This window comes from Acanthaster planci, linkage group LG01, assembly GCF_054643075.1.
Source record: "Acanthaster planci isolate LZ-2023a linkage group LG01, COTS_SCS, whole genome shotgun sequence".
Taxonomy (NCBI): domain Eukaryota; kingdom Metazoa; phylum Echinodermata; class Asteroidea; order Valvatida; family Acanthasteridae; genus Acanthaster; species Acanthaster planci.
This window is the reverse complement of record NC_141777.1, coordinates 20,152,778-20,180,751: the sequence shown is the minus strand read 5'-3', so window position 1 is coordinate 20,180,751 and position 27,974 is coordinate 20,152,778. Positions and strand designations below refer to the sequence as shown.

Here is a 27,974-nt window from a genome sequence, read left to right as displayed (position 1 = left end):
GTCATTATATTTTGTAGTAACAACATTCGACCAAAACTGCAGAGGGCGCATATGCCCTTGTTAATATTACACACATCATAGGTCTGTGTGTATGTACATGTACACTGTACATGTACATACATATGCAAATCGTATCATGGTATCAATCATGCTCATGGATATGGCGGGGGCGTACAGTTTTTAAACACAGAAAGTGCCTCATTTTTCCGTTTAGGAAAGAAGGGTATGTACAGTCTTCTCCCCGCTATTCATATTATTTGGGAAAGACTCTTATATGCGGATGCCACTTGACGCCCCGAACTTTTGACATGAGTGAGACTGCAGTGCTGACTGCATGCAGTGACTGGTCTGAAAATTGATTCTACTCACTCAAATTCTAGTTAACAAGAAACAACTAATGTCTAGCACGAAAAGCATCATGAATGTTCATGATGTTAGGCCTAACCATTTTGGAGTAATTGCAGAATATCCCGCCACTCTAAAAATGAAGTGGCTATTGTTACGGCAGCCGTAACACATCTCCTATTTTCTGTCGTTACGGCACTGAACTGCGCAAGTGCGATGACGCAGCTGGTCATCACTACGGTTTATATATTTAAAATTACCTGGATGACCGAACGTTTGTGACCGAGTGGTCAAGGTGGAAGGTTTGGAACCGTTGGTGTCTGAGTTCGAATCTGAGATTGGACCATTTTATTTTTTTTTGCCTAAATTTCAAGTTTTATACCATAAATGTTGGTTTCTAATTGTATAGGCCTATCAAGCCTAAGCAGTGATATTTTTGCTTTTCTCATCGGAGACTTTGGAGGATTTTTTTTAAAGGGAAATAAAGTCCGAAATCTGTAAGTTGGCGCGCTTGCGCTGTTGCAGTGCCGTAACAATAGAAAATGGGAGATGCGTTACGGCTGTCGTAACAACAGCCACGGCGCTCTAAAAAATGACCTCTGGAAGGACTGGTTACGTGAGTTCAAGGTGCAAATCCCTTGAGAGGAGTGTGACACTCGGGCCTACCTGGTATCATGCGGGGTGGCGGGGTGTTTCAATTGAGCCGTGATTTTGGGTCAGCTTGTACCCGAGTTAACTCGTACCCCAGTCAACCTGTACCCCAGTCAATTCATAACCCGGTCAACTCATACACTGGTCAACTCGTACCCCAGTCAACTTGTACCCTCGAAGAAAACACGCATTTGTGACCCAAACAGATTACGATATTTTTTCTCCCTTTATACCCCAAATGGATTACAATAATTTGTCTTCCCCTTTTTCCTGTTTTGCTCACTTTTTGGATGATGTTAGATGCTAGGGACGTTTATTCCTCTTATAGCATATGACAGCAAATGATTGCGATCCATCACGCTGCTTAACTGATCAATATCCCCTCTTCCCGAACAGAACTGACCGAAGCATTCATTCTCAGTCAGAGTTTATTTGACTTCTTTAACCCTAACCCCCTAGGCTCCTGCAGTAGAAAGCATACTGAACCTCACAAAATCCAACAGGTTCATGTACTTGTCCATGTACTTGTACATGCATGACCTCACTGTACCAAACCTGATAAACTCCAACAGATTGAGCCCATTGGAGTTTGAGTGATATGGTATGGATGGGTCTATACAGTATAGGATGACTTGCAATGAACAGTACCAAACCTGACAAAATCAAGCATAGTCCAACAATTGGTACAGCAAGCCAGACACTGCATACAATGAACCCTGTGTGTCCCAACTCACACAGAATCCAACCCCATCTCCCTGGGCCTTTCATCCCAAGTCTCACAAAATTCAACAAGAAGTTCCTTAGGTACGGTATCAAACCTGCCAAAACCTCACAAAACCTGCTGTTGGAGTATGGCAGGTTTTGGGTAGTTAGGGTTAAAGGCATCATAAACAAGGCAGGCTTATTTCAAACCTCTAACAAGAGGTGGTGGGCCTACATTTAGCAAGTTTATTTGCCAGTCCAAAAGAAGCTAACCTCAGACATACACCTGTGCATGTTCGACCAGAGTGTATTCACTGATTTTATTAATTTAAATTAAGCCATACAAGAGAAGAGACTCAGATGCGTAAAAATGGACAAAGACGTTGACGGGAGGGACTTAACATGCAATCTGTGGACCATCTGTGTTCAGGGGACACTGCAGTCAGATGCCATTTACTGTACATGTCCTTCCTAAACATGAGGGGATTTTGCAACAAAATCCGACTGATAAAAGGAACTTTGTACATACATTTTCATTCAATAAATGCGAGAAACAAAACCTCAGCTTATGCTCCGCATATTCTCTGCTGACTGGGCCTGGGGAGTACGAGTTCACTCTGGTACGAGTCAAGCTGGGTACGAGTTTACTCGGGTGCGAGTTGACCTGGGTACAAGTTAACTTGGGTGCATATTTTGGGGTACGAGTTGACCCATTTCGGACCTAGCCCAGGTTTGACGCCAGTCTTCATTACATTACAAGTACAGTCAGAATGCACTTATATGTAGGTGCCTGAGCTAAGGGCATGCATAAATGAGTGAGGGCGCTGTTTATTAGGAAACTCATTGTCTTAATATTTATGTATTTATTATTTATATTGGGGAACCCATTCAGTTTATAAAAACTGTTCTCCCATAGGTCCCAATTAACAATACTAAAAGTGTAAAAAGACATTTTAAAAAATGAAATAAAATTAAGTATAGACAAGTACATGTACAAAAATCATCGGATATTATTACAAATCTTTAGAGAAGATATTGCATTAAAAATTTAAAAACATTAAAAGACAGGTTCCAAAGGCCTACCAAAAACTGTACAGAAAAACAGTTGGCAGTTACATGTACAGGCTTTAGGAAAGAAACTTTTTAAAGAGGTTTAATTAGGAAAAAGTGATTAAAATTTGTCTTTTTTTGTACGTTGTAGCTCCTCTGTGACCAATCACAGGGCTCCACATCATGCCCAAATGGCAAGAGCGACAAGCAACAGCTGTTGGACCCGAGTGCACATGAGTGCACCGTTGCACTCAGACCCTATGGCTGTTGCGTCTTGTTCTTGCCATTTGGGCATTTGACCCCAACGTGCCGCAGACAACTGCCATTTCAACCAGTCAGTCCAGTTGCGGCTAAGAATTACCTCACACACACATAAGGAAAGTGGCAGCAGCCAATTTCCATATCTTGTGTATCGATCGCAGCCATAGTCAATCATTTGGTCGCGGTTTGTCTTCACAAGTACACATGTGAACTGCATGACTTTCGGACGCTGATTGGGAAATATTTCCACCTTTATTTGAAAATCAGCATGGTCTTGGCCTTTTTTTTTTTTTCTTGGTACAAAGTATGAAGGTATGTAAGCTATCAGACATAGACCTCTCGGGGGAATGGAGCAGCATTTCTATGGGTACACAACAAACATAAAAAACGTGTTCATGCCCTGTTAAACAACATGTATAACCTATAGCGAAAAAGGCTTGTTTTCTGTGTGGTTTGTGGGAGCGGAGCAGACGTTGAACCCCACAGTTCTGGGGGTAATCTTTCAGGGGAGAGTTCCATATAGACACCAGTAATTATTCCCAATGTTCAGTGGCCTGTCAGCCTTCAGAAAGCAAAAACATTTTCAGAAGAGTTCAATTTAGGAGGGAAAAAAACGAGTTGTTTACTTTGTAAAGTCTTAGAATTTTTCAGACCAGTTTCGTAGGGTTTGTGCACAGGTGTCAAGTGGCATCTGTACGGAACTCTTTCCTATTTGGGGACCTTGTATTCCCGCCATTGTGAGGCATACTCCGTGTGCCTCACAGTTCCAAATTTTCATCGCTTTGTAATGCTGTAGGATTCTGAATGTGCCCGTTTAGTCTGCTTACCACTGCACTTTCTCAATCAACTCGTCCCCCAATAAGCCGTCCAAACAAAATGATATCTCATCAACATGTGATCACAATGGTTTATGGACCATCTATAAGCTAGTTTGGGCAAAATTCAGACCTTTTACTTACGATCTTGCCTCTCTTCAACAAACGATCTGGACAGGTGAGCTGTATACTGCGGTGCACGTCAGTTGACACAGAAGACTGGTTTTTGTCCTCGGAAGATACATGTATATAAGATGGGTTACTCTATTGTGGCAGTAGTTAACTTAGTTAACACAATCGAAATACAGATTGCTCGCTCACCTATCTGCATTATCTTGTCCTTGCTGTTATTTAACTCTTGCCTTTTTGTGGTTCAATTTATTTTTCCCTATGATGGCTCAGAAAATCTGTGTGCGCACTGTATGAAAGCAGAGGTGGAGTCTCTATTATCGCCGTATTGAGAAATGGTTTCTATGATGACCTTTGAAGTACTTTGTTTATAAATTAATGAAGATAAAAAGAGTAAGTTTGTGTTCAGAGAAAACAAAATACCCTCATTTTGTAATAAATGATTCATTTTACCCATAATTGACTCCATTTTTGAGCGTTCTCCTCAAAGATGCCCTTTGCAAGAGAATGAGATGGGAATGATTGCACTGCCTCACCTTAATACACATACTAATCCAGCAAGGAATGACTTCACCAGAACTTTTTTACCCCCTCTTAAAAGCAGCAACAACTTTGACGTTCATCTTATTACAAAAATGAGTGATTGCCGAAGGAATGATAAATATGTGGGCATCGCAAATTTCAATTTCTTGGTGGACTCGTTCTTTTATGGATGTCTGAACTTTGCCAAAAATAGCTCGTAGACGGTCAAAAACACCATTGTGGTTGTGGGTTTATTACATGTATTTACAAATGTAGTGTGTACAACTTTTTGAAGGACGATTTGATTGTGAAAGTGCAATTTTACGCAGAGTAAACGGGCACATTAACAATCCCATAGCATTTCAAAGCAACAGAAATTTGAAATTGTGAGGCACACGTGGTCCGTAGTCTGTTGCGCTCCCATGTGGGATTGTGGCAGACGGTGAACCACACAGTTCTTGGCGTAAAAACAACTCACCTTTATAAGTTGGTGATGATGTTCTCTTTCATATCAGAAAGATCGCATTAATGATTGCGTTTAAAGAGGACAGGGCTTAGGTGTTTGAGGGAAATTATGGCATAGAGTAAGGACCTGTTTCCGTGATTATGGGGTAAAATGGCAGCCTACCAGATGCAACGAAGAGGTGTCAACAAAGACAAATTAGCAAATGTTGTCTAGTTCCTTGACCTGGATGAAGACCTTGGACAAATCTTGATGAATCATAGTACATTTACAATGGCCTGAGTCTGGTAACCAGACTACATGTAGCGGTGAACATGGTGAATCATCCGCAGATGACATACTGTACATGTGTAGCAGTTGTTGTTCACCTAACATGTATAGAAAAAAATTCTACTTAAATATTGTCAAAATTTAGCTAAACAAGAGCTGTTAAGATTAACCACTTCATGCCAGGGCATTTTTCAATGTTGATGATGCTGGGCCGGCATGACTATCATTTTTTTCCATTTTCAAAATCCTTCAAAAATTCATCATTTCATTTAACAGTCGTTTATAGGCACATGAAGTAATCTTTAGGCACTACTCTAAGTTGACAGGTGACCTTCATTGATGCCCGAGTATTTCAGCCAGGCTTGCAACCTAGTAAACAGCGGTGTTGTATAACTGTCTTTGGTCACGAACCTGGCTCAGTGCACTGCTGACCTCTTTTCAATAGGGGCCAGATTAGCATGCAGCGGTGCCGTGTGGCTCATCGCTGCGGTGGTGGAGCGCTTTTGTCCCTGGTGGTAATCCGCTCGCTTTCAATGCCCCAAACCCTGGTATACGGTTTCAAAACAAGGCTGAATTATCACCACTTTTGAGAGTGAAAAGTGTCGGTAATGCCCAGCAGCCTGGTCTTTTGTTCGGAGTTCGGTCTTTTGTTACAGGGCCCTGTTTCCTTTGTCGAGTTTGGAGACCCCGGCCACACATACATGTATATACCATACGTCTCCGATTCCGGAGTCCCCGGCAGGAAGTGGTTAACCCTAACCGCCAAGCATTTTTTTTGGCTTACATTACTCAGTACTACAAAATACAAAGTAGTAGCCTGAGCCTGAAGGACCTAGCGCTACAAATTACTACTTCTGGCTAGGTTACTTCCATTGTTACTCGTACAGAGAACAATAAAGCCATGCATTCATAGTGCCACAGCACTGTGTGGTACATTGCCTTTTCTATTGTATTTTATGGCTTCAGAGAATAATGCGGTCATGTCCTCTTACAAGCGGCAGCACTGATTACTACATTTTACTACAAGTAGTAATTTGTAGTATTATGTAGGGTTAGGGTTAAGGAACCGATGCTCAGGGTCAAAATGTCAGTATACACATGCACAATGTATTGTAAAAGTGGAGTTTGTTTCCTTATACTATTATATGTACACTGTGTATGTAGTAACAAGGTGTGAAAGATAAACATGTAAAAAGCATATCCCCAATATGCCATGTTGCTTGAGATACATGTAGGTGTGCATATCTTCCAGAATTTTGTTCCATTTTGCTGCCACCCTGTACAGAGAGTCGAGACGCTCTACAGACATCACAAAAAATTTGCATCTTTTCCTCCAGGCTAGGATTAATTTTTTGCTGAGTGGTCCTTTATTGAAGGGTCAATTATGCCTCTGCATTTTGCATTACAGGAAGCCAGCCTTGAGAATAATGAATGCTGACGAGGCAGGTTCACACAATGACTACAAGGCTAAAAGGCAGTAAACACAGCTCTTCATCAGATGAAGCCTTTGTTCATCTGAAAATTAAGGAGGCTAGGGTGTCCCAGTACCTGTGCCTGAACAGCATCAGACTTGCCTTCATCCCGACAGAGGTAATCTCCAAGCTCAACTCTCTGAGGTATCTTTACTTGAGTAACTGCAAACTCCGGGGGCCCATCCCCTCGTGTTTGGCTCAGCTGACACTTCTGGAGGTGTTGGACATCTCCCAGAATGCTATCAGTGACCTCCCCGGCCACATTTGCGAAGGGTTGACCCGTCTGGTCACCTTGGACATCAGCTTCAATAAACTTGTTGCCCTCCCAAAGGCCCTGGGCTGTATGCAGTGCTTGCGAGAGCTGAGCGCGGCCCACAACAAGATCGTGGTGCTGCCGTCAGAACTCGGAGACCTGATGAGACTTGAAGTGCTGGACCTCACGGGGAATCTCCTGAGGAATGTTCCTGGGGAGGTGTTGGTGGGCAAACTACGGCAGAGCCTGGTCACCTTGAGGATTGGAGGAAACCTTCTGAAGACCCTCCCACCAGAGGCTGGCCTGTTGCGGAAGTTGGAGGAGCTGGATGTGAGCAATAACTGCTGCTGTTTCCTGCCATCAACGATGCGGTCGCTATGGAAACTGAAAGCCTTTCATCACTCAGGTACCTGGGGGTTTTGATGCTACCATACTTTATGGTCAAGCTTTAGATTTCAGTGTTTACAGGTCATTTCAAACTTGTGTTACCTTATTTCTGTTTTGGATAAGGAGAGTAATCCAGAGGCACATTTTATCTTTTTTTAAGGTACCATTTTTGGCATTTTTCATTTTCTAGTTTGCTAAGTTTTTACAGCAGTCAAATGAAATCAACACTTGCTGAGGAATAATTAAAGCAATGAAATAATTTTTGTATTAACTGAAATTTAACTCTTCTGAAATGGCAGGTAAATTAGCTTGAATATTTCACAACTGAATTACAGTATTTGGCAATCCTTACTTTAAGACCCCACTACTTCTTTACTGATATGTATGTCGTTTAACTGTCAGAATGGGCAAGAATTTGCACATTTACTAGCAAACATCCTCCCCGAAGTGACTCTTTAATCCCTCGGTTGTTTACAAGGAAGACTTTCATAGGCTGCAGTGGTAACTTTGGACTGATACACACCTTGTGGGGGACAAGAAAAGTGTAGAGGTGTCCTGAAGGTGTGGATTGCAAAAAACTGTACCGGTACCTGAAGTTGTTGGTACACTGCTTTGCAGACTTTTCCAATACACAGCGGTCTTTTACCCCGCATACACAGGCAATGACTGGATGATGTTTCCACCTCACATCTCTGGCGTCCCAGCAAAGGACCAGTCTAGCTACGGCTGTAAGGCACTGGAGAAACTTTACAGCTATGTGTATCCTCCGTGAACACCGATATGCTGCAGTGCTGAAGGTAACTCAAGGTAACTCTTTAACTCAAACTCCCTTAAGCTTTTCTAGTAGAAACAGCACTGAACCTATCAAAGTTCAACAGATACAACTTGTATATTGTATCTACTGTACATGTGCAAGGGGTCACTGTAATTACTGGTACATGAACAGACAGAATCTGTTCGACTCCAACAGCTCAACAGTGTTGAAGTTTGAGTCATTTGGCATGGATCTGTCTCTGCAGTACAATGTATTACCCACAGTCCAACACTTGGTATCACCAGCCACTAGCCAGCTAGTGTGTCGTTTAATCAAATTAAAATCGACACTGTCACCCTAGGCCTTGGTTCCTTAATCCAACAAAGTTTAACAAGTTCATAATGTATGCCACAGAATCAGCCAAACTTTGACACAAGATACAGTTGGAGTTTGATGGTCTTGGAATAGTTAGGGCTAAAGTCCTGATATGCGACCCAATAATTCTCATGAATTTTTTATCCAAGTGTTTTTGTCAGGAGCCTTTCCAAATCCTTTGCAAATCAGCCTCTGTGTAGGGAGTCAACGGGCCATTCTTTTCCATCGGGTCCCAAACAAACAGATAGATGCTAGGATTCACTTTCCTCACTCATACAGACTCCTCCCAAACCTGTTGGATATCAAAGCTAGGGTTGTTAGACTTATTGGTTTTATTTAAAGCCCATCCTTAATTAGGGTTACTCATCCAGCGAAAGCAGCTGCTCATTTGGCACTGTCACAGTACTGAAACATAGATGTGCATCAAATTACATGCACTTCAGTTGAGACACATTGATGTCTGTTGCCATTTGCCTTGTTACTACTGGGAACCGGTTGGGGTCAGCAGTACCTCACAGTCGCAATCATAAAAGGGACCAGATTTCATAAAATAATTGTTATTAAAGGACCCTGTTACATTTTCATGTAGTTTTGATTTTGTTTTCTTGATATCTCTTTGACTCATCATCATCATCATCAGCTGTTATTGTCCACTGCTGGACAAAAGCCTCATGATGGCGATGTCAATTTACTCTGTCTCTAGCTGCTGTTTGGCAGTGAACGGTGCCCCACTATCTCCCGAGGTCATCTCGCCACCTCGCTCACTGTCTTCCCCTGTTCCTTTTGCCATCCATAGGTCTCCTTGATGTTGTGATTGAGCTCCTGTTGTCTTTTCTCCTACATGTACTAAGGTGTCCAGCCCATTGCCACTTACTGAGTTAATGATTTCCAAATTGTCTTTTGGTTCTTTTCACGAGTGACTCACATTCGTCATTCAGTTTAGCAAAGCTGGTTCAACTGTATATTTTTGCTGATTTCCTTATTTTCAATTTTGTAAAAAAGCAAAACTGAAAATTCAAATTAAAGAAAGATAAGAAATGTCAAAATTGAAACATTACAAACCAAACCAAACCAAACCAAAAGCAACAAATTAACTGAAATAGATAACTTTTGTCTGTCAAATCTTTTGATTTCTTTATTGCTTTCTGTTCCCGGTGAACTTCGCACCTGTCAGTGGTTGTTTTCTTTATTTTCACATTTTGTTGGGGGGGTCCTTTGTATCATAAAATGACGAATCCCTATTTTGTTTCATGATTGTGTTTATGAAGCATTCTGTTTCCCGTATTGTTGAGGTTTAAATGCTTTTATCTCTCCTGGTTTCTTTTTTTTTATCTGTGTTGTTTCCATCTTCCTCAACCATCAATCTGCTGGCGTACCAGACACCTCGGCATATTATGTTTGGGTATGGTTATATCACTGCGTGCACTTCAATTGAGTGATAGCTTCAACGTTCTGAATGGCTGCTTGCTGAAGGAGTTCATCATCCACTACAGATTCATTTGTGCTTGCTGGGTAGCCCGTCCGTCTCTAACAAGTTGTTGCCGCTCCAGTAGCCGCATGGTGCATTTAACTGCAGCCTTGAATGTAGAATGTACCATCATTATACATTTGAGGAAAAGGGGACAGGGAGGGAGCAGCTTCAGCTGAATCATTGGATTTGTACATGTACCGTACCTTCAGGAAGTTTGGCATGTATGTGAAGCCTCGCATTGTCGTATGGATGGTGTAGGGGCTTATTGTCTGGGGAGAGTGCAGCAGACTCTTGAACTGTGTCCGCAAGAATCTCCTGAAATCTTTCTTGTGTCACAGTTTTGAATGCGATTCGATGTTGCACCAAGCCAACTTCATCGGAAACAGCAAAGGTGACATTGCAGTTCCTCCCTTGTTGTCTGTTGATGGCTTGTCATGCAGCGAACCCTCACCAGGGGAATTTCTGGCATCCGGAATCGGCGGAATGTCCTCCTCTAGTTTCAGAGTAATCATCATCCTATCCAAGGCCCTGGCTGTGGTTGTAGTGGAAACTCCTGGCTTTTCAGGCAGATTCTCACTCAAACTAGCCTTCATCTGTTGAGGAGTCAAGAGAGGCTTATCATCAAGGACAGTGTTTTAGCTAGGACCATTTTAGTGCCGGGTAAATTTTTGGATTACAATGCATAGTGAGTGCAGTTCTTAATGCTTTCTGATGCTTGAAATACAATCAAATTGGTACATTTAAATTTTCAGTAATATTTCAGTTCATTCTTTGGAAAATCCTTGCTGGGTGGCACAGGCCAATTTCAACCCTGAGTACCGGGCGGAAATTTGCAGTATCGGGTGGTGCCGCCCGGCACCGCCCACCGTGGCTAGAACCCTGATCAAGGATACCTTGCGGGTGGTTTGCATCATGTCATCCATCTTGAAGTGTGTTGCTCCACCTCTGGCCAGTGTCTGTTAGGGCTGTGCCAGTATCTGAATATTCAATCAATTATTGAATATTGAAATATGAAAACATTTCCAAATTTGAATATTTGAATGCAAAATTCATGAAAACGAAGGGAGAATTTTGTTTTGCTTAAATAGAAAAATCGCACTATTGTTTCAAGCAGATTCAAATGAAAACCGACAGAAATTTTACGACTACTCAAAAAGTATTGTTTGTCTCTTAAATCTTGCTAAATCATGGCTGGAGATAGTCCCAGAAGTGAGAAGCTATTGTAGTGATTATATTGTACAATTGTGTGTGTTATTTCAACTGATTGTGTATATGGTTTAATCATCACCAATCTGCCGGTCGGTAAGACCGAATATTCAGATACTTGATCAAATTGAAGTTTGAATATTCAAATCGTGAATCATTCCATTTGACTCAGCCCTAGCATCTGTCACTTTCCTGGCCTCAAATATGTTGCAATGTTCAGTTAATCTTGTTGTGGACTTGTTGATTTTCGAATTGACCACAAGCTCAAGGTGGTCTTGCTGGTTTCCCTCGAAAGCATCAATCAACCTTTCCCAGCCTACCCAAGACACTCTTGTGTATCGATCACGGGCCTGCATTGTATAACTGTAACAAAAGGTTGTCTTCAAAGAACATCAGCAAAGTGTCTCCTGTGCCCATGGGTAAACCATAATATCTTTATACTACATGCATTAACATTCAAAAGGAAACACTTTAAGAGTGTGTGTTTTGGATTGCACAAATTACAGAATGCCTGCCCAATAATGAAAATGAATGACCCAGCATACACCTCAAAAACGCACCTGCAAAATTGAATGCTTTGAACATATTTAGTTGTTAATTTGGGGTGGTAATTTTGTTAAAACAAATGATGCAAGAGTGCTTTTGCCTAGTCTTAAACAAAATCGAATGACCGTTTTTACAGCTGCATTTCAATTGTGGGTGAAAGAGAATGGCATGAGCTGCTCATTTGCCGAAATTGACTGGGAAAACCTAGATGTACATACATTAACAGATGTCCTGCTTACATAGACATGTACCTGGGAGATACACAGGTTTTATAAGACAGCTTTTATTCATATCATTTAAAGGCACAGATATTGGTATGATTCCCCCAAGGTGTGAGCTGGTTAGTTCCTGTGCAAGTGTACATTTGAAACCGTGGAAATGCCTCTTTGACACTTTTTAAAGGGTCTATGCAGCTTTTACTCCAATCATCTGAAAAGTCCTCTCAAAAGGAAAGAAAGGTTTTTTTTTTCAGTCATAGTTTTTCAGTTTTGGATTTGTTAGATTTTGAAGTTAGGACTTTATATTCCTTGGATTACACAGTTTGATGCAATAATTACTAAGCAACCATTTAAGTGCAGCTGACAACATGATGAATATATTTACAAAGTACAGTTGACCAGATAATAAATTGGTACCCTGGACTTGTCTAGTTTCCCCAATTAATGACCTTTGTTCTTGACATAAGAGAATAGTAGACAGAGTATAGAGAGACTTTTATTTTATCTGTCTTATAACACTGGTTTTGTATGTACACTGCGTGTTCATTGCTAAGTTGTGTTTGATATTTCTGTACATGTGTGATAAGTATATTATCACCTTATTCATTTCTGTGTGCTGTAAAAACAATAAGTTTATTGGTGATGTACGTGTAACTGTGTGAAGGAAGGGGAAAAATCATTTCAACTTTTGTAAGTGATATTCCCAAAATTGATGAAATGAAATGTGGAATTTCGGCATTCTCATTTAATCATTTTTACCTTTCAAATTGTTGGTCCAATTATGAGAGTGTTTAGACCTCAAAGGTATTGTTGCCCCGATTTTGAAAGATATGAAATCTTTCAAATTTTAAAATTTGAAAGATTTTTAAAGCCCAAGCTGTCAGCCTGATGAACTAATGCTTTAAACAATATTTGCAACAGGTTTGCATTAACCTTCTACTGGTCACTCCTCAACTTTATCCTGCCTGTGCCTTATTTGGGGTATTTCTGTCTTAGTGAGTTTTGATGCATTCCTGTTTGCATGGATATGAAGAACATTGGGTAAAATGCAACTGCTTACTGGGTCATGGACCGGAAATAATAGTGAATGAGCTTTAAACAGTCAGTCTGTTGACACCCATTCTGAATCAGGTACTGTATGGTACAACAGGTTTCTTGGTAACCAAGGTGTCCACTGTTATGCTAATGAAGATACACTGCTTTCATCCCTGAATGGACTGTTCACAGTGGGTGTTTGCTGAGGCATGCAAACATAGACTGACCCTCAACTCCTTGACTATTGAATGATAGACTTGGGCCTGTGGCTGGTGAGTTCTGTGGGTTGGGTTTGTTGTATGTTATGCTGCTGTTAGTTGTTTGTGGTAACATGTGACTGAGTTTCTGGAAGTGTTGGATTCACACGTATCTGTGGGTTAAATCTTTTAGGAAGGGAGTACAACTACGTGGATTGTAAGTTGAAATTGTTTGCTCAGTCATGCAGTCAGGTAGAGTTTAACTTCCTTGAGATCTCACACTAACTGGTCTGCGTTTAGAACACGTACAGTGTCATGTCTCTGTTGTTGGTTAAACAAAAGTTTGATTTAGAGTTCCTTTTTTTCTGATCAACAACCATGCTGGTTCTCATACTGATTTCATTAAAGTACCTGAGTTGTCGATTGCAAGATTTTTTTTTCTGCCTAAAAATTGTAGAAATTGCTGTTTCCAAGCACGGAGGAAGGAAGACAGTGTTGTGTTTAGAAACATGCTTTGAAGTTGAAAGATCGTGCCTTGTAAAGGAAAGTGTATTTTTAGGACTGTTCTTCCAATCAATGATTCAGCATTCAGATAATTTATTTCAAAGGCTTGTATCCAAAAATATGATACATATCATGTGTACATTGTGTACATGTGCGTATTTTGTATGCAATTACATTTATGTACCTATATGTACATTGAATTTGACCCTGTAAACCCACTGGAGCTACCCCCTTGACATTTTCTCAGATATTGTCGCAGTTCCTTTTTTTCGCGCTAACCCTTAAGGTGTTTTACAAGTACCATGTCTTTAACTGTCTTAAAATAATTTGGACAACAATTTAAATGCAGACGTTCTTGAAAAACCTTTTTAACATTTATTCTTCTGAGACAAGTCAGCGTGAAACTTTTTCCGTGGATGTGCTCAGTGCACCAGGGCCAACGCACATGGGGCCATGAACTGTAAATGACCATTCACAACAAAACACTGTGTCGGATACAAAGTTTTGAAAAGACTGGGTATGGGACCATGGAAAGTGGAAGGAAAGGAATCCCCCAAGCTCTTGTAGGCCTTGTATGCAGTGAACTCATATCATTTCTAAAAAGAAAGAAAATCTGACAAAGGAAATAGAATTAGTATCTTGAGACAAATACAAGCATGTTGTGGAACTGAAATTTTCAGTGTCAGAACTGTTTTATTTCATTTTTAGCTATGCAGCATTTTAATTTGACTTTGGCCAGTGCTGATTTAGTTTGAACAACTTCATGTACGTGTATGTGTACATGTACATGCTGTACCAGTGGAAAAAAATTTCCCCTTTTAATCTTACCTTTTTTGCACTTTCTCTTAAATTTGACAGCTCGTGTGGACACTACACAGAGTTACACCTACCATTTTGGATCTTGTGAACTGTCATTTTTGAGGATCTGAACCTGTTTCTTGAATGTTCTGAGTGATGCAGACATATTGTTTGCTGCTGTGACAATTTTATGTGCTGTGTGCTGTGACAAGGAAAGCACCATGGGCCACAGACTTGACACAGTTGTGAGGATAATTACCTCATGAAAATGTCATTCTTGTGAAGTCAGCACTGGGCTGGAGTGATAAATTGCTGAAGAGAATGCGAGACATGGATGATGTCAAGAGTAGACAGGACAAGCTTGGCGATGAAGAAAGAGGTGGGATCGTTAAAGGTCATGTGGCGTCGGAGCGACCAGGACCGGAAGGGGAGGATGCCATTGAGATTGATCGCGCTGATCCACTCGGGGGAAATTGCACCCCAAGAACTTCATCCGTTGGACCTGAGAGTGAGGAACACACGTTGGCCAAGAGGGACAAGGCGGTGAGGAAAGGTAGCGCCGGCAGCCACCGGTCGCGACATGGCAGCGGGGGCAGCAGGGGCAGCAGGAATCGAAGCCGTAGTCGCAGCCGCCACAAATCACACCGTGGTGACAGCGCGAACAGTCGCCATTCACCCGCCAATTACCGCGGGCACAAGATGGCAGTGAACGGTGATGGGGAGAACGGAACCTCGACGGATGAAGATGATCAAGCCTGCTCGGTGGTACACGTCCACAGCTTCACTCTGGAGGACGACGGTGAGTCGCCAAGAGCAGGGATCCACCAAGAGGATGCAGGGAGGAACAGTAAGAGGACAGCAAAGATGGGGAAGAAGTTGATGATGGAGAAACAGAAGTACGTGACGGAGAAACACTTACTGAAGGCCAAAATGGACAAAGCCAGAAAACAGTTCGAAGAAGAGGTACATGTAACATTGAATTTGTTTTATATTGTTTTATTTTGTGTCTCAGCTGGCTGAATTGGTGATACAGTACGGTTATTAAAAGAAAAACTCACTTGATTGTCAAAATATGAATGTAAATAAATTGCATGTTGTGAATCGGTGTATTAAGATTGGAAGGGAAACAAAAATCCAGGGAATTATAAAAAGATGTATTTCCAGCAGTACCTTTCTTTCTAGTCCTAGTCCCCATCTCAACCGTTGTTCAACCCTTTCCTCCCGTCCAAAATTGCCCGAGATCAAAGTTTGCTCACGCCCGTACCATAGTTGTAGGGACATACATGTACATGTACACTCAACATTTCACCTATTTTGTGGGGACCAAAAAACATTGTGGGGACTCAGAAATGTCCCCAAAACTCGATTCAAATTTCCCTAATAAAAGAACTTGTCCCCTGAACGCGGTGAATGTCTACCCTTAGTAACTTGTGCAGTACACGTATTGTGTTTGCAAACAAGAATATGTTCATTTATATAACGGGTTTTACCCTTACCCAACGTATATATTAATAAACACTGTATGCTCAGTGCTTGTCCGAGAGCTTGCGAAAAAAAGTCACAAGCTTAATCGGGTGGGACTCGAACCCACGACCTCCTGCTTATTAGTGCAGACGTCTTAACCACTCGACCACCGAGCTTGACGGGGTCTGCTGGCTGGTCCAAGTCAGGTGAAGCAGCAGGTTACCGTGAACTATTTTCAAGACGTATTTTTTTGCATTGGGGAGATGTTAATTTATATAACGTCTTCAATAGTAAACCTGTTATATAAATTAACATCTCCCCAACACAAAAAAATACATCTTGAAAAATGAATATGTTCATTGTACTTGTGCATGTTTAAGCATCAGAGCATGTAGTTCACAGGTTGGATGATTTCTGTGCAAGCATGGTGTGGGTACTTACCGGTATTACATGCAAGTTCATGCACAGGAGTAGGCCCACATGTGTTGTGAACATACATGCACATACAGTACCAGAACAAACAACCTTTGAAGCATTTTGTTGATAAATGTATCACCTTTTGGACCATGTACCTGGAGTTCAAGAGATTATTGAAGTCAGATAGTTCCTAATCAGCAGTAATGCACATGAACTTCTGCAGTTCTGTATATAAATGAAACCACCAAAGACTTGTGGAACCACCTGTACATTTTTATAGTGCATTTTTGCAGCTGTGTGCTGATGAAGTGACATTTACATATACTTGTACAGTATGCAGATAAGTCACTTAAAGATACGTGTACAAGTGGGGATATATCCTTATTACAAAATTAATGCAAAGCACATACATGGACATGGGCACCTGCATGTACAGCTCATCTCTCAATCTTTTAGAGTCTTTACTGTTGATTTATTGATAGCAGTACACTTCTGCCAGCTCATTTCTTTGTACACTGCAGGTGAAGGGTATTTTGGGTGCCGTTTTTTGTTTGAACAGAGACAGCCCTGGCTGGTTTTCTGTTTAGACATTCACACTCATGCACATAAATCTTATGGAATATTGCACCAAGATGTGCGAGTGTAAATGTCCAATTTTGAATTTTCAGTACTGTAACATCATAGCCCATTTAGAGTATCCAGTCTCAGCTCTAAACATGCTGTGTTTTCTGTATAGGTTGCCAAGTACGAGAGGGAACTTGATGGCAAACGTCAAGAGATGCAGACCAAATTGAGTGACCTGCATGTGGATGAGCAGTACGCTGCCCTCAGCCAACGCATGGAGGAGCTGGCTGGGTTTAGGGATGAGTTGGACTCACGCTTCCAGCAGTGTGTGGAGTATGAGCAAGAGGTCAGTCGCGTAGGAAAGGGGAATCCCCCAAAAAGTTTGGGGCTGAAGTTACCTAGGAGACTTCTGTAGGGTGTCAGGTCAACTCGCCCCCTGCATGACTACCAACTCGCCCCCTGGCCGACTCGCCCCCTGACCGACTCGCCTCCCTGACCGACTTGCCCCCTGACCGACTCACCCCCTAACCGACTCGCCCCCTGACCGACTTGCCCCCTGACCGACTCGCCCCCTGGCCGATTCGCCCTCTGACTCCCTCGCCCTCTGACTCACTCGCCCCCTAGGAACGTCAGGCAAGTGTGGCCGGCCCAATGTGTAAAAAAAACCCGAATGGTTCTAACCAACGACTTGACAAAAACGACTCACGGACGTAGAAGGATATTTGGACATCACCACTAATCACTTATTTATTCAAACGCTTCCTACGTCCACTGTCTGATTAGGTTATTTGTACATCCAAAATGTCCTCAGGATCAACAACTTCAAACCCTCCATCCCATTAATATTTGGGTATGTGACTGAGGTCCGCAGAAGGGACGCAGCTGGGCAGATCATGGCAGATAGAAACAGTGGCGTATCTACTGGGGGGGCCCAAGGGGGGACAGGATGAGGAAATGATGGCTCTTTCACATTCAGAGATGTGCTCTCCTATAGGTTGATGTGGGAATAAACTTGGGTACTTTTGGGACAAAAGTAACTGTTTATTGGGAGGTTTATTTTTGTCTGATTAATTTCCACATAGAGACTAAAATGGAGCCTCGAGAGGGTAGAAATAACGGGGAGGAACTGACTTGTGTAAAATGGCGCCATGGTCACCCAAGCAGTGGGTTGGGTAACGATATTTTACCTGATACTAGCGAGAATGCATTTTCGTCCCTTCAGGACTCATCAGTCGCACGATTCCTGAGGAATCCAGGTCTGTTTTTAGTGAGTGAGTGGCACTCACAAGATGGGAAATTTGGGTAACTGTCTGTATGGGACATGATATGAGTAACAATTTAGTTGGATGGGTTTTGTTCATCCAATAGGGAAACTAGGATATTGAGGGTGTCATTGCGTTCTTCAGGTGTAGAGGACTGATCGTTCTCTGCATGGATGAGTTTGGCTCTGACAAGTTTTTCCGGATGTTGTTGGCTTTTTTGTATAAAGCAACCAGTAGAGGTTTAGGGGGTTGAGTAGTGGGTTGCTTGAGATAAGGTGCCAATCTTCCTGAAGAGCATTTCTGATGTCTTTGTGTTTCACTCGTGGATTGTGTGTGGTGGTAAAGACGAGGGGGAGTTCTTTCTTTGCCGTCACTTTTTGTTCTGTGTGAATTAAAGATTTCCGTTGTTGGAAATCAATAGATTGCATCGACTTCTGAAATTTGGCTTGGGTATAGCTTCGAGTTAAAAGTTTTTCTTTGAAACTTTGTACCTTTTGTAGAAAGTCATCCTCATTGTTTGTATTTCTGGCAAATCTCAGGATTTCACCTTTGATAAAACTGTGGAATACGTGTTGTGGATGGGATGAAGTCCTTTCTAAAAGTATTGGAATGTTTCCGTTGGTTTTGTGAATACTTTAGTATCCAGGGTACCAGTTTCGCGGAAGCGCGGACCTTTGAATATGGTAAGGTGCAGGTAGGTGATGGAAGTTTCAGATGCCTCAAAAGTGAATTTGAGGGTGGGATGCAATTGGTTCAGATGGTGAACAAATTGGGTGAAGGAATCAAGATTTGTTTGTCTATGTGTTTGCTTTTCAGCATGTTGGTTAAGACCTTGTGAACTTTGAGGGAGGTTTCATGGCTTAAATCCTTGTCTACTCTTTTGTAGTGGTGGGAGTCAAGATGTTTGAAACCGACTTTTATGTAGTCCTCTCGGTTCGTGATGCAAATGCCACGGCCTTTGTCATAGGGTTTGATGACAACAGATGGGTTTTCTTTGAGTTTGGGAATAGCTGCCAATTTGGCTTTGGACATGTTGGTTCGAGTGTTTCTCATACGGATGTGAGCTAGTTTCATCTTGGTGGCTTCCAAATAGTTCTCAAGAGTTGAGTTTTGAGTGAATTTGGGGTGCCATGTAGATGAAGGTTTGAAAGGCTGGTCTTTCATAACTTTGTTATGCATCAGCAATGCAATTCTCATTCGTCTTTGATATTTATTAATATCATGGAGAAGAGAGAGACGGTTGGGTTTACCTGGGGTGGGAACAAAATTTAAACCTTTTTTTTTTTTATACACACAATAATACTAAATTAGTTTTACCAATATTAAAAAAAATATTTTTTCCCCAAATTCCACAGAAAGTGAACATCCACCAAGCTTTAAACATTTTAACTTTCATAACTCTCAACTTTGAGTGCCCGCTGCAGATCCCAGAACCTATTTTTACGGGCAGCAATCACCAATTCCATTTCTGTTTTTTTTTTATTTAATGGTGAATGGGCCAGCCGTATGTGCTTGGCAAACTTAGGGGGGGCAAGTTGGCCAGGGGGCAGGTTGGCCAGGGGACGAGTCGGTCATGGGGCGAGTTGGTAAGGGGCGAGTCGGCCAGGGGCGAGTTGACCTACAATCTTCTGTAGAAACTTCATTGCACAGAATTGCTTGATATCAATAGAGGGCTCACATCATTGGGAGTGAGCATCTCATTGTGGGAAAAAATCACATTGCCAGACTGTTCCATTGCATTAACAAGCAGAGCAGTAAATCATCATGCCTTTTACAATCATGCTTTTTACAATCAAATCTGATAACCCCCATGTTTAAGAGCACGAGATGCTGTGATCATTCAAAATTTCTTTCTTCAACTTGCGTTGATCTTAATGGCTAGATGTATTAGTATCTCATTGTTACTGATGTACCAGGGGCAGACCTATGAAATGAATGTAGACCTTTTGGGAATTAAACATTGGGGCGCCTGTCATTGTGTATTGTTCCTATTGAAGAACCTTGCAGTACTTTACCTTGCAGTCATGCAGTGCTTTAGAGTATTGCTGCTCTCATGGAATTTTCCATTAATCACTTGCAACGGAGCGAAGATGATGCAGAAGCTGATCAATGCCTAGTTTCAGTTGCCTTTGGATGATGTTTTTATGTATTGTAGCGAGGATAAAGACAGTGGACTTGACTTTCAACACAAAGTAAATGTATATTTCTACTGTCCAAACCACTAACGCAACACTTCAGATTATCTACATTTCAAAGAGGAGTTCATGTGGGCTGTACAAGTAATCAGTTTAAATGGAATTAGGATAGTGCTCTTTGAGTGAGTGTGCTGTCGCGTTGAGAGTAATGGACACTCTCAAAAGATTCTAACATTTTGGAAACTCTTATTATTGACCGATTTCCTCTTGGTCTGGACAGATTGAGGAAATAGAACGATACCTTGACAGGAGACAGGAGCTGTGTAACAGCAAGGAGGAGGATCTTAGACTACTAGACGATGTGAGTAGATTGGCAAAATTACATGCAGAGGTGCAGTAAAAAAAAAATCATGTTTAAGGTTCATGCCTGCTCCTCTTTGGAGGCCACTTGGATTCAGTTTTAATTTGACTCCAGGGAAAATGAGATGCAAAGAGTTAAAATGTTGTCCGGTCCACCAGAAATAATAAAATACTCGTGAATTTGAAAAGAGGTGTGTTTGTTTTGGAATTCTGATGAAACCATGCTATAAACTTAATCGACCTCACAAACCACTTCCAGTATCTTCAGTTCTCTTGTTCAAAATGTCTCTCAGTCGCATTTTTGAACAGTGAAAACGCTAATATTTGCTGTCAATTTCCAAAGAAATGGCTGCCGTCTTAAAAAAAAACAAGCCCCACTTCCTCCATTTTTCCAAAAACCCTGATGCTGATGCTTTTTTTATTTACCGTGGCCTAAGCAAGAAATAGACTAATCTCAGGTGATTCTATTCTGTGGCGGCACCACACTAATGCACACATTTCTGAAACTTGAGGCACACGTGCATTTAGGGTAGTTGCAACTCCCTGCTAGTGAGAGGCATTAATTCACATGTACAGCCTTAATGAAAAGCAACCGTGGTACATGTATAGTACACAGTAGTCATTTGCAAGAGTTCAACACCACCTGGAAGTTTATTGGTATTTCTGTGACTGGGCCTGCATTACATTGTCTCATTGAATGATTACATAAACATGTTTTTACAGTGGTGCATAACATCGATTTAGTACTACATATCCATTTGAATGAAATTTTTTGCGAAGGCAGGTCTTGTACATGTATGACTTTCTGTCTGTAAGGCAGCATGGGTAAAAAAAGCCAGTCTAAGTAATCAGAACTAAAGGAGGGCACACTAAATATTAGACTGTTAGCATTTCAAATCATGGAAATAGTCAAATAGCTGTTTAATCAAGATACTAAGGTTACACATTGAAAAGAAACATAAGTTGCCATGATTGGTTGGTTTAAGTTTGGTTTTTCTTCAGGTTAAAGCATTTTGTATGGGTGGTCCTAAACTTTTGCAAATGACTGTAACGATTTCTAATACCAGCTGTTGGGCAGAAGCATCCCTCTCATTGGTTGAAAAGAGCCATGTAGGTGGGCAGTGTTCAACAGGTTGCATCCAAATCTGTTGCCTAGAGCGAGATCAAGGTCTTCACTCCATTGGAAATATGCATGCTGACATTGTAATAGACAGGCATCCCCAGAGAAGCTTGTTTTGGACACTGCTGCATAATAACCAGTCCTCACGCCAGTCTGTGCTCATGCTCTGGTGTTACATGTACGTAAAATCATATTGAAATCAGAGGATTTGGGACTGTTAGGGCCATATAAAGGAGAACTACATGTACATGTACATTCATTAACCAGCGAAAGGTGCCTCCGTTACTTGGAAAATTGCGCCCTCTCTTGGTCCCACTCTGGATAGATACATGTACATGTATAATATGTACCACACAATATATTTACTATAGTAAATGTATATTGGGATGAAGTTTCCACTGGGTGCAACTTTCTTTTGATGTGCTAAATTCCCTGATTGCACTGCTCTGGGCTGTTGTCAGTTGGGGTGTAATATTAGAAATGTTCAGTCATCCAGTAACTCACTCCTTTGTCCCACTCTCGATCTGTTTCCTTAACAAGTAATCCCAACCAGTACAGTATTGTGATGGTAATTTTAACTCCACGATGGTCACACACTCTAATGCATGTATGTGAAGTTCTTAAATGCTATCAATCCTCTTTTCAAACTTTAATTAACAGAAACTTGAAAAACTTTTTTATTGAAGTATATAATGGGTAAACGCTCGGTCATTGTCCCAAATTAATTCTATAAAGCATTTGAATATGAATAGAACGCCTAAATAATGTGATGTTATATTATTGTTGATCTGTTATGAATGTGCATGTAAAGCGAACAAGAAAAATTTCCAAGTTTTCTGGACAATTATGAATATAATTAAATTGAATGTGTTTTAATTTGGTTTCAGCAACTTGATACACTTCATCAGGAACTGGAGTTGGACAAAGAGCGGCTAGAGAGGGCAGGCTTTGACGTGAACAATTTGGGACCAAGGTGAGCTCGATAAACGCTGAAAACTTCTGTAATAAGCACAAAGTCTTCTGTGTTGAATTGTTCTTTAAATGTTAATCTTAATCTTGTCAAGAAAAATTGCTGTTATAGCGAATTATTACTTATGTTTTGGTTGGTACAGTTAGTCAATCTTGTTGCATGTTTTGTCCATAAATCCACCCCAATCACCTTTCCTTTCTTATTTATGGTTGTGGAAGATTGCTTCAAAAAAGGGAAGATAAGGGGGAGATATTATACAGAATCAACGAATCACGAAGAGCGATTGGGTAATCGTGCAGATTGGCTGATCATGTCCAACCAAAATACTCTTAACGTGGAAGACGGAGAATACTTTTTAACATACTGTGTTATGTGCAGTATTTACACATTCACCTTGATTTTGCCCCTTGGCTTTTCCCTAGGAAACCCTCCTGAATCCTTCAAATCCATCACTTTAAAAGAACCAGCTGGTTGACTTTAGCATCATTAATCCGTGTGTAAAAAGAAATTGTAGCTGAGCTGTCTTCCTAAATGCTGTAAAATCATGCCCACTGCCCTGATGGATTTTGAAGGATCTTGGATGGTCAGGGTTCATCAATCAAACCTGTGGGTAATAACAAGGGAGGGGGATCGTAAAATCTTAGACATTTCTGGGGAGTACGTAATTGTTATGCAGTCAAACCCAAGCCTGATAAGAGCTCTAACAAGGAGCAAGGAATTCAAATACCAGGTTCCAAGTCTTGGTACCAGTATAAACATTGTTTGTTTATTTTCTATTCTTGACGACAGAGGGTCCCAAGGACCTGTTTTTACCCCCTTCTCGATGGGAATTTCTTTCCGCAAGCCGACTCCAAGAATTCCAGCCTCGCTTGAACACAAAGGCCACCTGCCAAACCGCAAATTCTCGGTTTGTGGCCCAGCGTGCTCTGCACGCTTTGAATTACATGGTGAAAAGGCTGATTGTTCGTTGGCATGCGGCTCTACTCACGCTTCCACATTCCCGTTGCCTCTTTTCAAAGTGGGGACTATTGTGAAGCTGGTGATTATGATGCAGATTCGGTCTTTTCATTTCTGGGCTACACACAAGGACCAATTACCATATATGCTAGAGCCAGGGTCTGCCTTCTTTCACCGTGTTTGCTCGAGCATGGGCTGAGAATAATAGCTGAAAAGCGGGCTGAGGATCTCAATTTTTACGGCGTGTCTTAACGCGTCCCGGCATCAAGGGGTCAAAGAGTTTTGATTGAAAGCTTTTGAGAAGTAGTGACCATCTCCCAATCCATATTGGCAGCGGAGTTGGAGGCCCGTAGGTCACAGTTTTTAAGTAAACTTGTTCAACTCCTGGCAAGTGCCGTTGGTTAATTATTTGTATTGTGTATTGCATTGTCTTTGTGTTATGCCAAATAAATACATAATGATTTTAATTATCTCTACCTAAATTCTATCTTAAATGGTATGTTTCAGGAACCGAGCGTCTGGCTTCAGGAGTCAGGCGAAGGGCACAGACAGCGACGCCGATGACTACATCCTGAAGGCCAACCTACGCAAATGCCAGAGTGACCTCAAGACAGCTGAGCAGACCTTGCAGGAACGTGGCCTGCAGCTAGCCCGGGCCAAGGAAGAGGTACGTGAAACATTACTGGTTTTTTGAATTGGCACCCTGCTTGTGAGGGCATGGTACAAAGCAAGCACCCACTTAGTGTCAGTACTTTGCCATCTAATCAAAGTGAATGTGAGAACAAATTTTACCTTTTCAAGGCATTCACAGTGAATGTATTTGGCTTTCTTTTGTGCCAAGTATGACCTAGCCTTAGCTGTGTGAGCTTTAAAGGGGGCTTGCTTATCACTGGTTATTGAATAAAGTTCCTCAATCAATATGGATATACGTCTCGTTCAAAGATGTTTCCCCGAGTGTCTGAAAGATTTAGTTAGAGGGGAGGGTACCAAAGCACCAGTTTGCAGGCTAGTTTTATGCAGCGATTGTCAATGAAATTTCTGTGACTGCTTTTTCCCACCAGATTTTGTCACTGCAGACAGACAAGAAGAAAGACAAGGAGAAGATCAAACAGTTGGAGACGCAGCTGTCTGTGGCACTCAGCCAACTAAAGAACCAATCCAATTTGGGACAGGCATCGTTGGCATCTAGCGCGACGCTCAACCGACAGTCGTCAATACGCTCCCACGTATCCCTGGACCGCTTCAAATCACCGACGGACCTAAGCATCAACCAGCAGGCCCAGCTCAATCGGTCGATGTCGGGGAAAGAGAAAAGTGGCGGCGGCGGCAAGTCCCCGGCTGGCAAGAAGTATCCGAGCTCCACTGCAGACACATCTCCGGCCAATACCGCATCCAGTGGCGGCGGCAGCAGGAGGCGTAGGCATTCGTCCGTTGATGGGGCTGCCAGGGAGGGCGATGCCACACTTGACCTCCTGGGAAGGCCCAGAAGTTGGACTGCAGACTCGGCCAAGTCTCAGCCTCGGACAATCAGTTCAGCATGCGCCATCATGTGAATTGCCGTTAGTCGGTGGGAAGCATCCTGGAGCGTTGGACCATGCACATCGGGAATGCAAGTGCAAATTTCTGATGTCATTTTAGTCATTAAGACATCAATATGTTGTACTTACGAGTACATGTATTTCTGAACCCAAAGTCTGGAGCCCTTCATCGACTATTCAAAGGAAAAGTCGTCTTGTTTCTACTACATGTTTTACTGGGCCGTAACTTTACAAACACGCATAGTAAAGACAAGGTACACTACACAATGTAAAGAGTTCTATGCATGGTTTAACTACAGTTAAAGAGATCTCTCTCCAAGCATGGTTCACTGCATTTACACCAATGTAAATATCAAATATTTATTAGTGCCATGCAGTATCATTTTCTGAGTAAAACAAATCATACCTTGTAAATGATGAATGGAGGTGCCTCTAAAATGCCAAAGCACAAGCCAGTTTCTTGGGGAGCCAAACGCAGCTTGCATGATGCATTCTCAAGGAAGGGAGGTCTTTGTTGTCCCTCTGGGGCTTACAAAATAAGACCCATTGCATCTCCATTGTTGCCGAGTTCAAGCAAGAATAGTGTGCCTCTAATGAGGATGTGCCTAGCAAACCTCTCTTCTCTCAAATTCTGCCGTCCATTCCTTGAGCAATACGGGTGTTTCACAATAGTTCACCTCCAAGAGTTTGCGACGCGTTGACCAATCACAGAGCCCGTCGATCCAATGCGTGTTTGAAAAGGGTCAACAGATTTTGCGCGTTGTGATTGGCCGACGCATTGCAGACTCTTGGAGGCGCACTATTGTGAACTGCCCGTATTTTAACCATGAAGATAAATTCTTGTTTGAAAGAGAAAACTGACTTAAGCTGTGACCTCCCGAGTAATGGTAGTTGCAGGATGAAATCTTTGTCTGTACTGGCCTATTATCGTGGGTACTTTTGATCAGTCCCTTGTTTTGATGACATTACATGTAGTTAGAAAGTCATGGAACTAACTTGCTCCAAAGGGATATTCAGAAACAAAACCCAAAACAGCAATGGCATTAAGCAAAATGCTACAGAAGCTACTTGTTAATATTAAAAAGATTACTATATTGGTTCCTCTTTTTTACACAAAAGATTAAATAGTCAGATTTTTTTATGCATTATTTTGACAGTTCTGGATCAATAAACAAACAAAACAAATTTCGTAATCTTCCAATGGCTTTCAATAATGTGATAGAACATCACATGTAAGAGTCATACAAAATGAATGTAACTGACCTCAAATTCTAAACTAGTATCCTGGTTGATAGGGCACATATTTAAGTACTTAGGGTGTTAAACTAAAGATCTTACTCATGTCTAAGCCATTGTTGGTGTTATTCCCAGAATCTGTTTTATAAATTGTAAACTGTCCATAAGCATGGCACCAGTTTGTTCTACAGATGTTGTGCATTTCAACCCTCCGTTTCAACACTGGCGTTAAAAACACTGTGGTGCATTTTTGATGTTCCTACCAAGAGGTTGCAATAGAAAAGCCATTCTTCTCAATGCATTGTGGGAAAGTGGTTGACAAATTCTGTTTGCTGGCTATGTGTGGGGAATTCGAATCATTCCTGACGTTTGTTAGGGAAGAATATTCGTCAGTGTATTTTAAGTAGCAGTTGCAATGAATCTTTTGCATGAGATGCTCCAATCTATCAATAGTTTCCCCAAGTTGTCAACTAGCATACTCTCAACTGCAAATCAACTGCAAGGCGGCCATAGTTTTGTCGACTGTAAACTGGAAAAATGGTCTCTGTGGCAGCCTCTTGGTGGCGCACTGTATTGTGAATCACCACTACTGTAGAAAATGGAACAGCACTGAGTTGGAGGGGCTTAAATTGGGAACTGACTTTGTGACACTGAAGCTTTACAATGAAGCCAAGGATTGGATGGGACATCTTGCAGTTGGTAATCAGCCCTAGGTACACGCTTAAACACTTGGTGTGCTACTCAGCCTAGCAGCATCACCATTGCATTGAGGAAGAGGCAGCGTCGAGGTCAGGTCACTCAATCCGTGGTGATCCATGTATGCCTGTCAGTTGAAAAAAGGTACAAAATGAACAAAATCAATCTAAATGTTCAAATGTGAAGGTGATTTAATGCCATTATGGACATGTCTACACAGAAATTTCACTGGCGTTCGAGAGGTACATATGTTGTTACCATAGAGCCCTGTTGTTACCATATGAGCCCTGACTCGTGTACAAAGTGATGCCCGCTGGGCGCATCCATGTTTGTGCACTATGGGAAAACTTGAAATTTTGTACGGCTATTTGCATATTTGCATTTGTATTCTAAAAACGATACGTCAACAAAGCCGATAGGCAAACAACCTGAACGCACAATCAGTAAATGAGCGTTTCATTTGCTCTGCGCCAAAAAGTGCAAACGTGTGCGCTTCATGCATATAATGCGCTTCACATGGATTTTATTGTGACGCTTTATAAATCAGACTATATTATTGGTACTGAACGCTGACTAAATTAATTACGACTTAATTTCGCTGTACTTATTCACTGAAAGACGGCCACCGAAAAACGTGCATACGAAATCAGACGACCTTACTTGAATGTTGGGGAAACCTTGGTCTTCAAATAATCAGCTATCGATGTAAATAAATGTGCCATTGCTCTGTACGCGAGTGCCTTATTCAAGACGCGCTGACGTTTGTGTATTTTGTACCTGCGCGTTGTATTTTGAGTACATTATTCGATATTCGTTCTGATTTCAAATGTT

The 27,974-nt window shown here is 41.6% G+C and overlaps 2 protein-coding genes and 1 long non-coding RNA gene across 6 annotated transcripts in view; 1 reads left to right on the top strand and 2 right to left on the bottom strand.

The window, feature by feature from the left end:
- Positions 1-83: 83 nt before the first annotated feature.
- LOC110982854 (uncharacterized) lies at positions 84-27,892 on the top strand. 4 transcript variants are annotated; one of them, XM_022241573.2, is made up of 7 exons: positions 13,065-13,197; positions 14,485-15,387; positions 17,042-17,215; positions 20,547-20,627; positions 22,634-22,719; positions 24,181-24,340; positions 24,735-27,892. In XM_022241573.2, exons 2-7 carry the CDS (start codon positions 14,746-14,748, stop codon positions 25,224-25,226), a joined length of 1,635 nt encoding a protein of 544 aa, XP_022097265.2. In that variant the 5' UTR covers positions 13,065-13,197; positions 14,485-14,745; the 3' UTR covers positions 25,227-27,892. The 4 variants fall into 4 exon arrangements, with proteins under 4 accessions (XP_086991633.1, XP_086991630.1, XP_022097265.2 ...); XM_022241572.2 differs by lacking the exon at positions 13,065-13,197 and adding an exon at positions 13,204-13,339; XM_087135507.1 differs by lacking the exons at positions 13,065-13,197; positions 17,042-17,215; positions 20,547-20,627; ... (1 more) ...; positions 24,181-24,340; positions 24,735-27,892 and adding exons at positions 84-223; positions 6,617-7,339; positions 7,980-8,117 and having other exon boundaries at positions 14,485-14,898.
- LOC147800517 (uncharacterized) lies at positions 9,558-16,449 on the bottom strand. The gene is made up of 3 exons (XR_015424996.1): positions 16,330-16,449; positions 10,814-10,897; positions 9,558-10,513 (listed from the first exon to the last, which is right to left on the bottom strand). It is a non-coding gene; the product is annotated as an uncharacterized LOC147800517 (long non-coding RNA).
- The window catches only part of LOC110982888 (kinetochore-associated protein 1-like), a 125,446-nt gene continuing 122,952 nt past the window's right edge, over positions 25,481-27,974 (bottom strand). Inside the window, exon 61 of the mRNA XM_087135478.1 lies at positions 25,481-27,270. Within this exon, the coding sequence (XP_086991604.1) occupies positions 27,169-27,270 (102 nt within the window). The 3' untranslated portion in view covers positions 25,481-27,168. The remainder of the gene's footprint in view (positions 27,271-27,974) is intronic.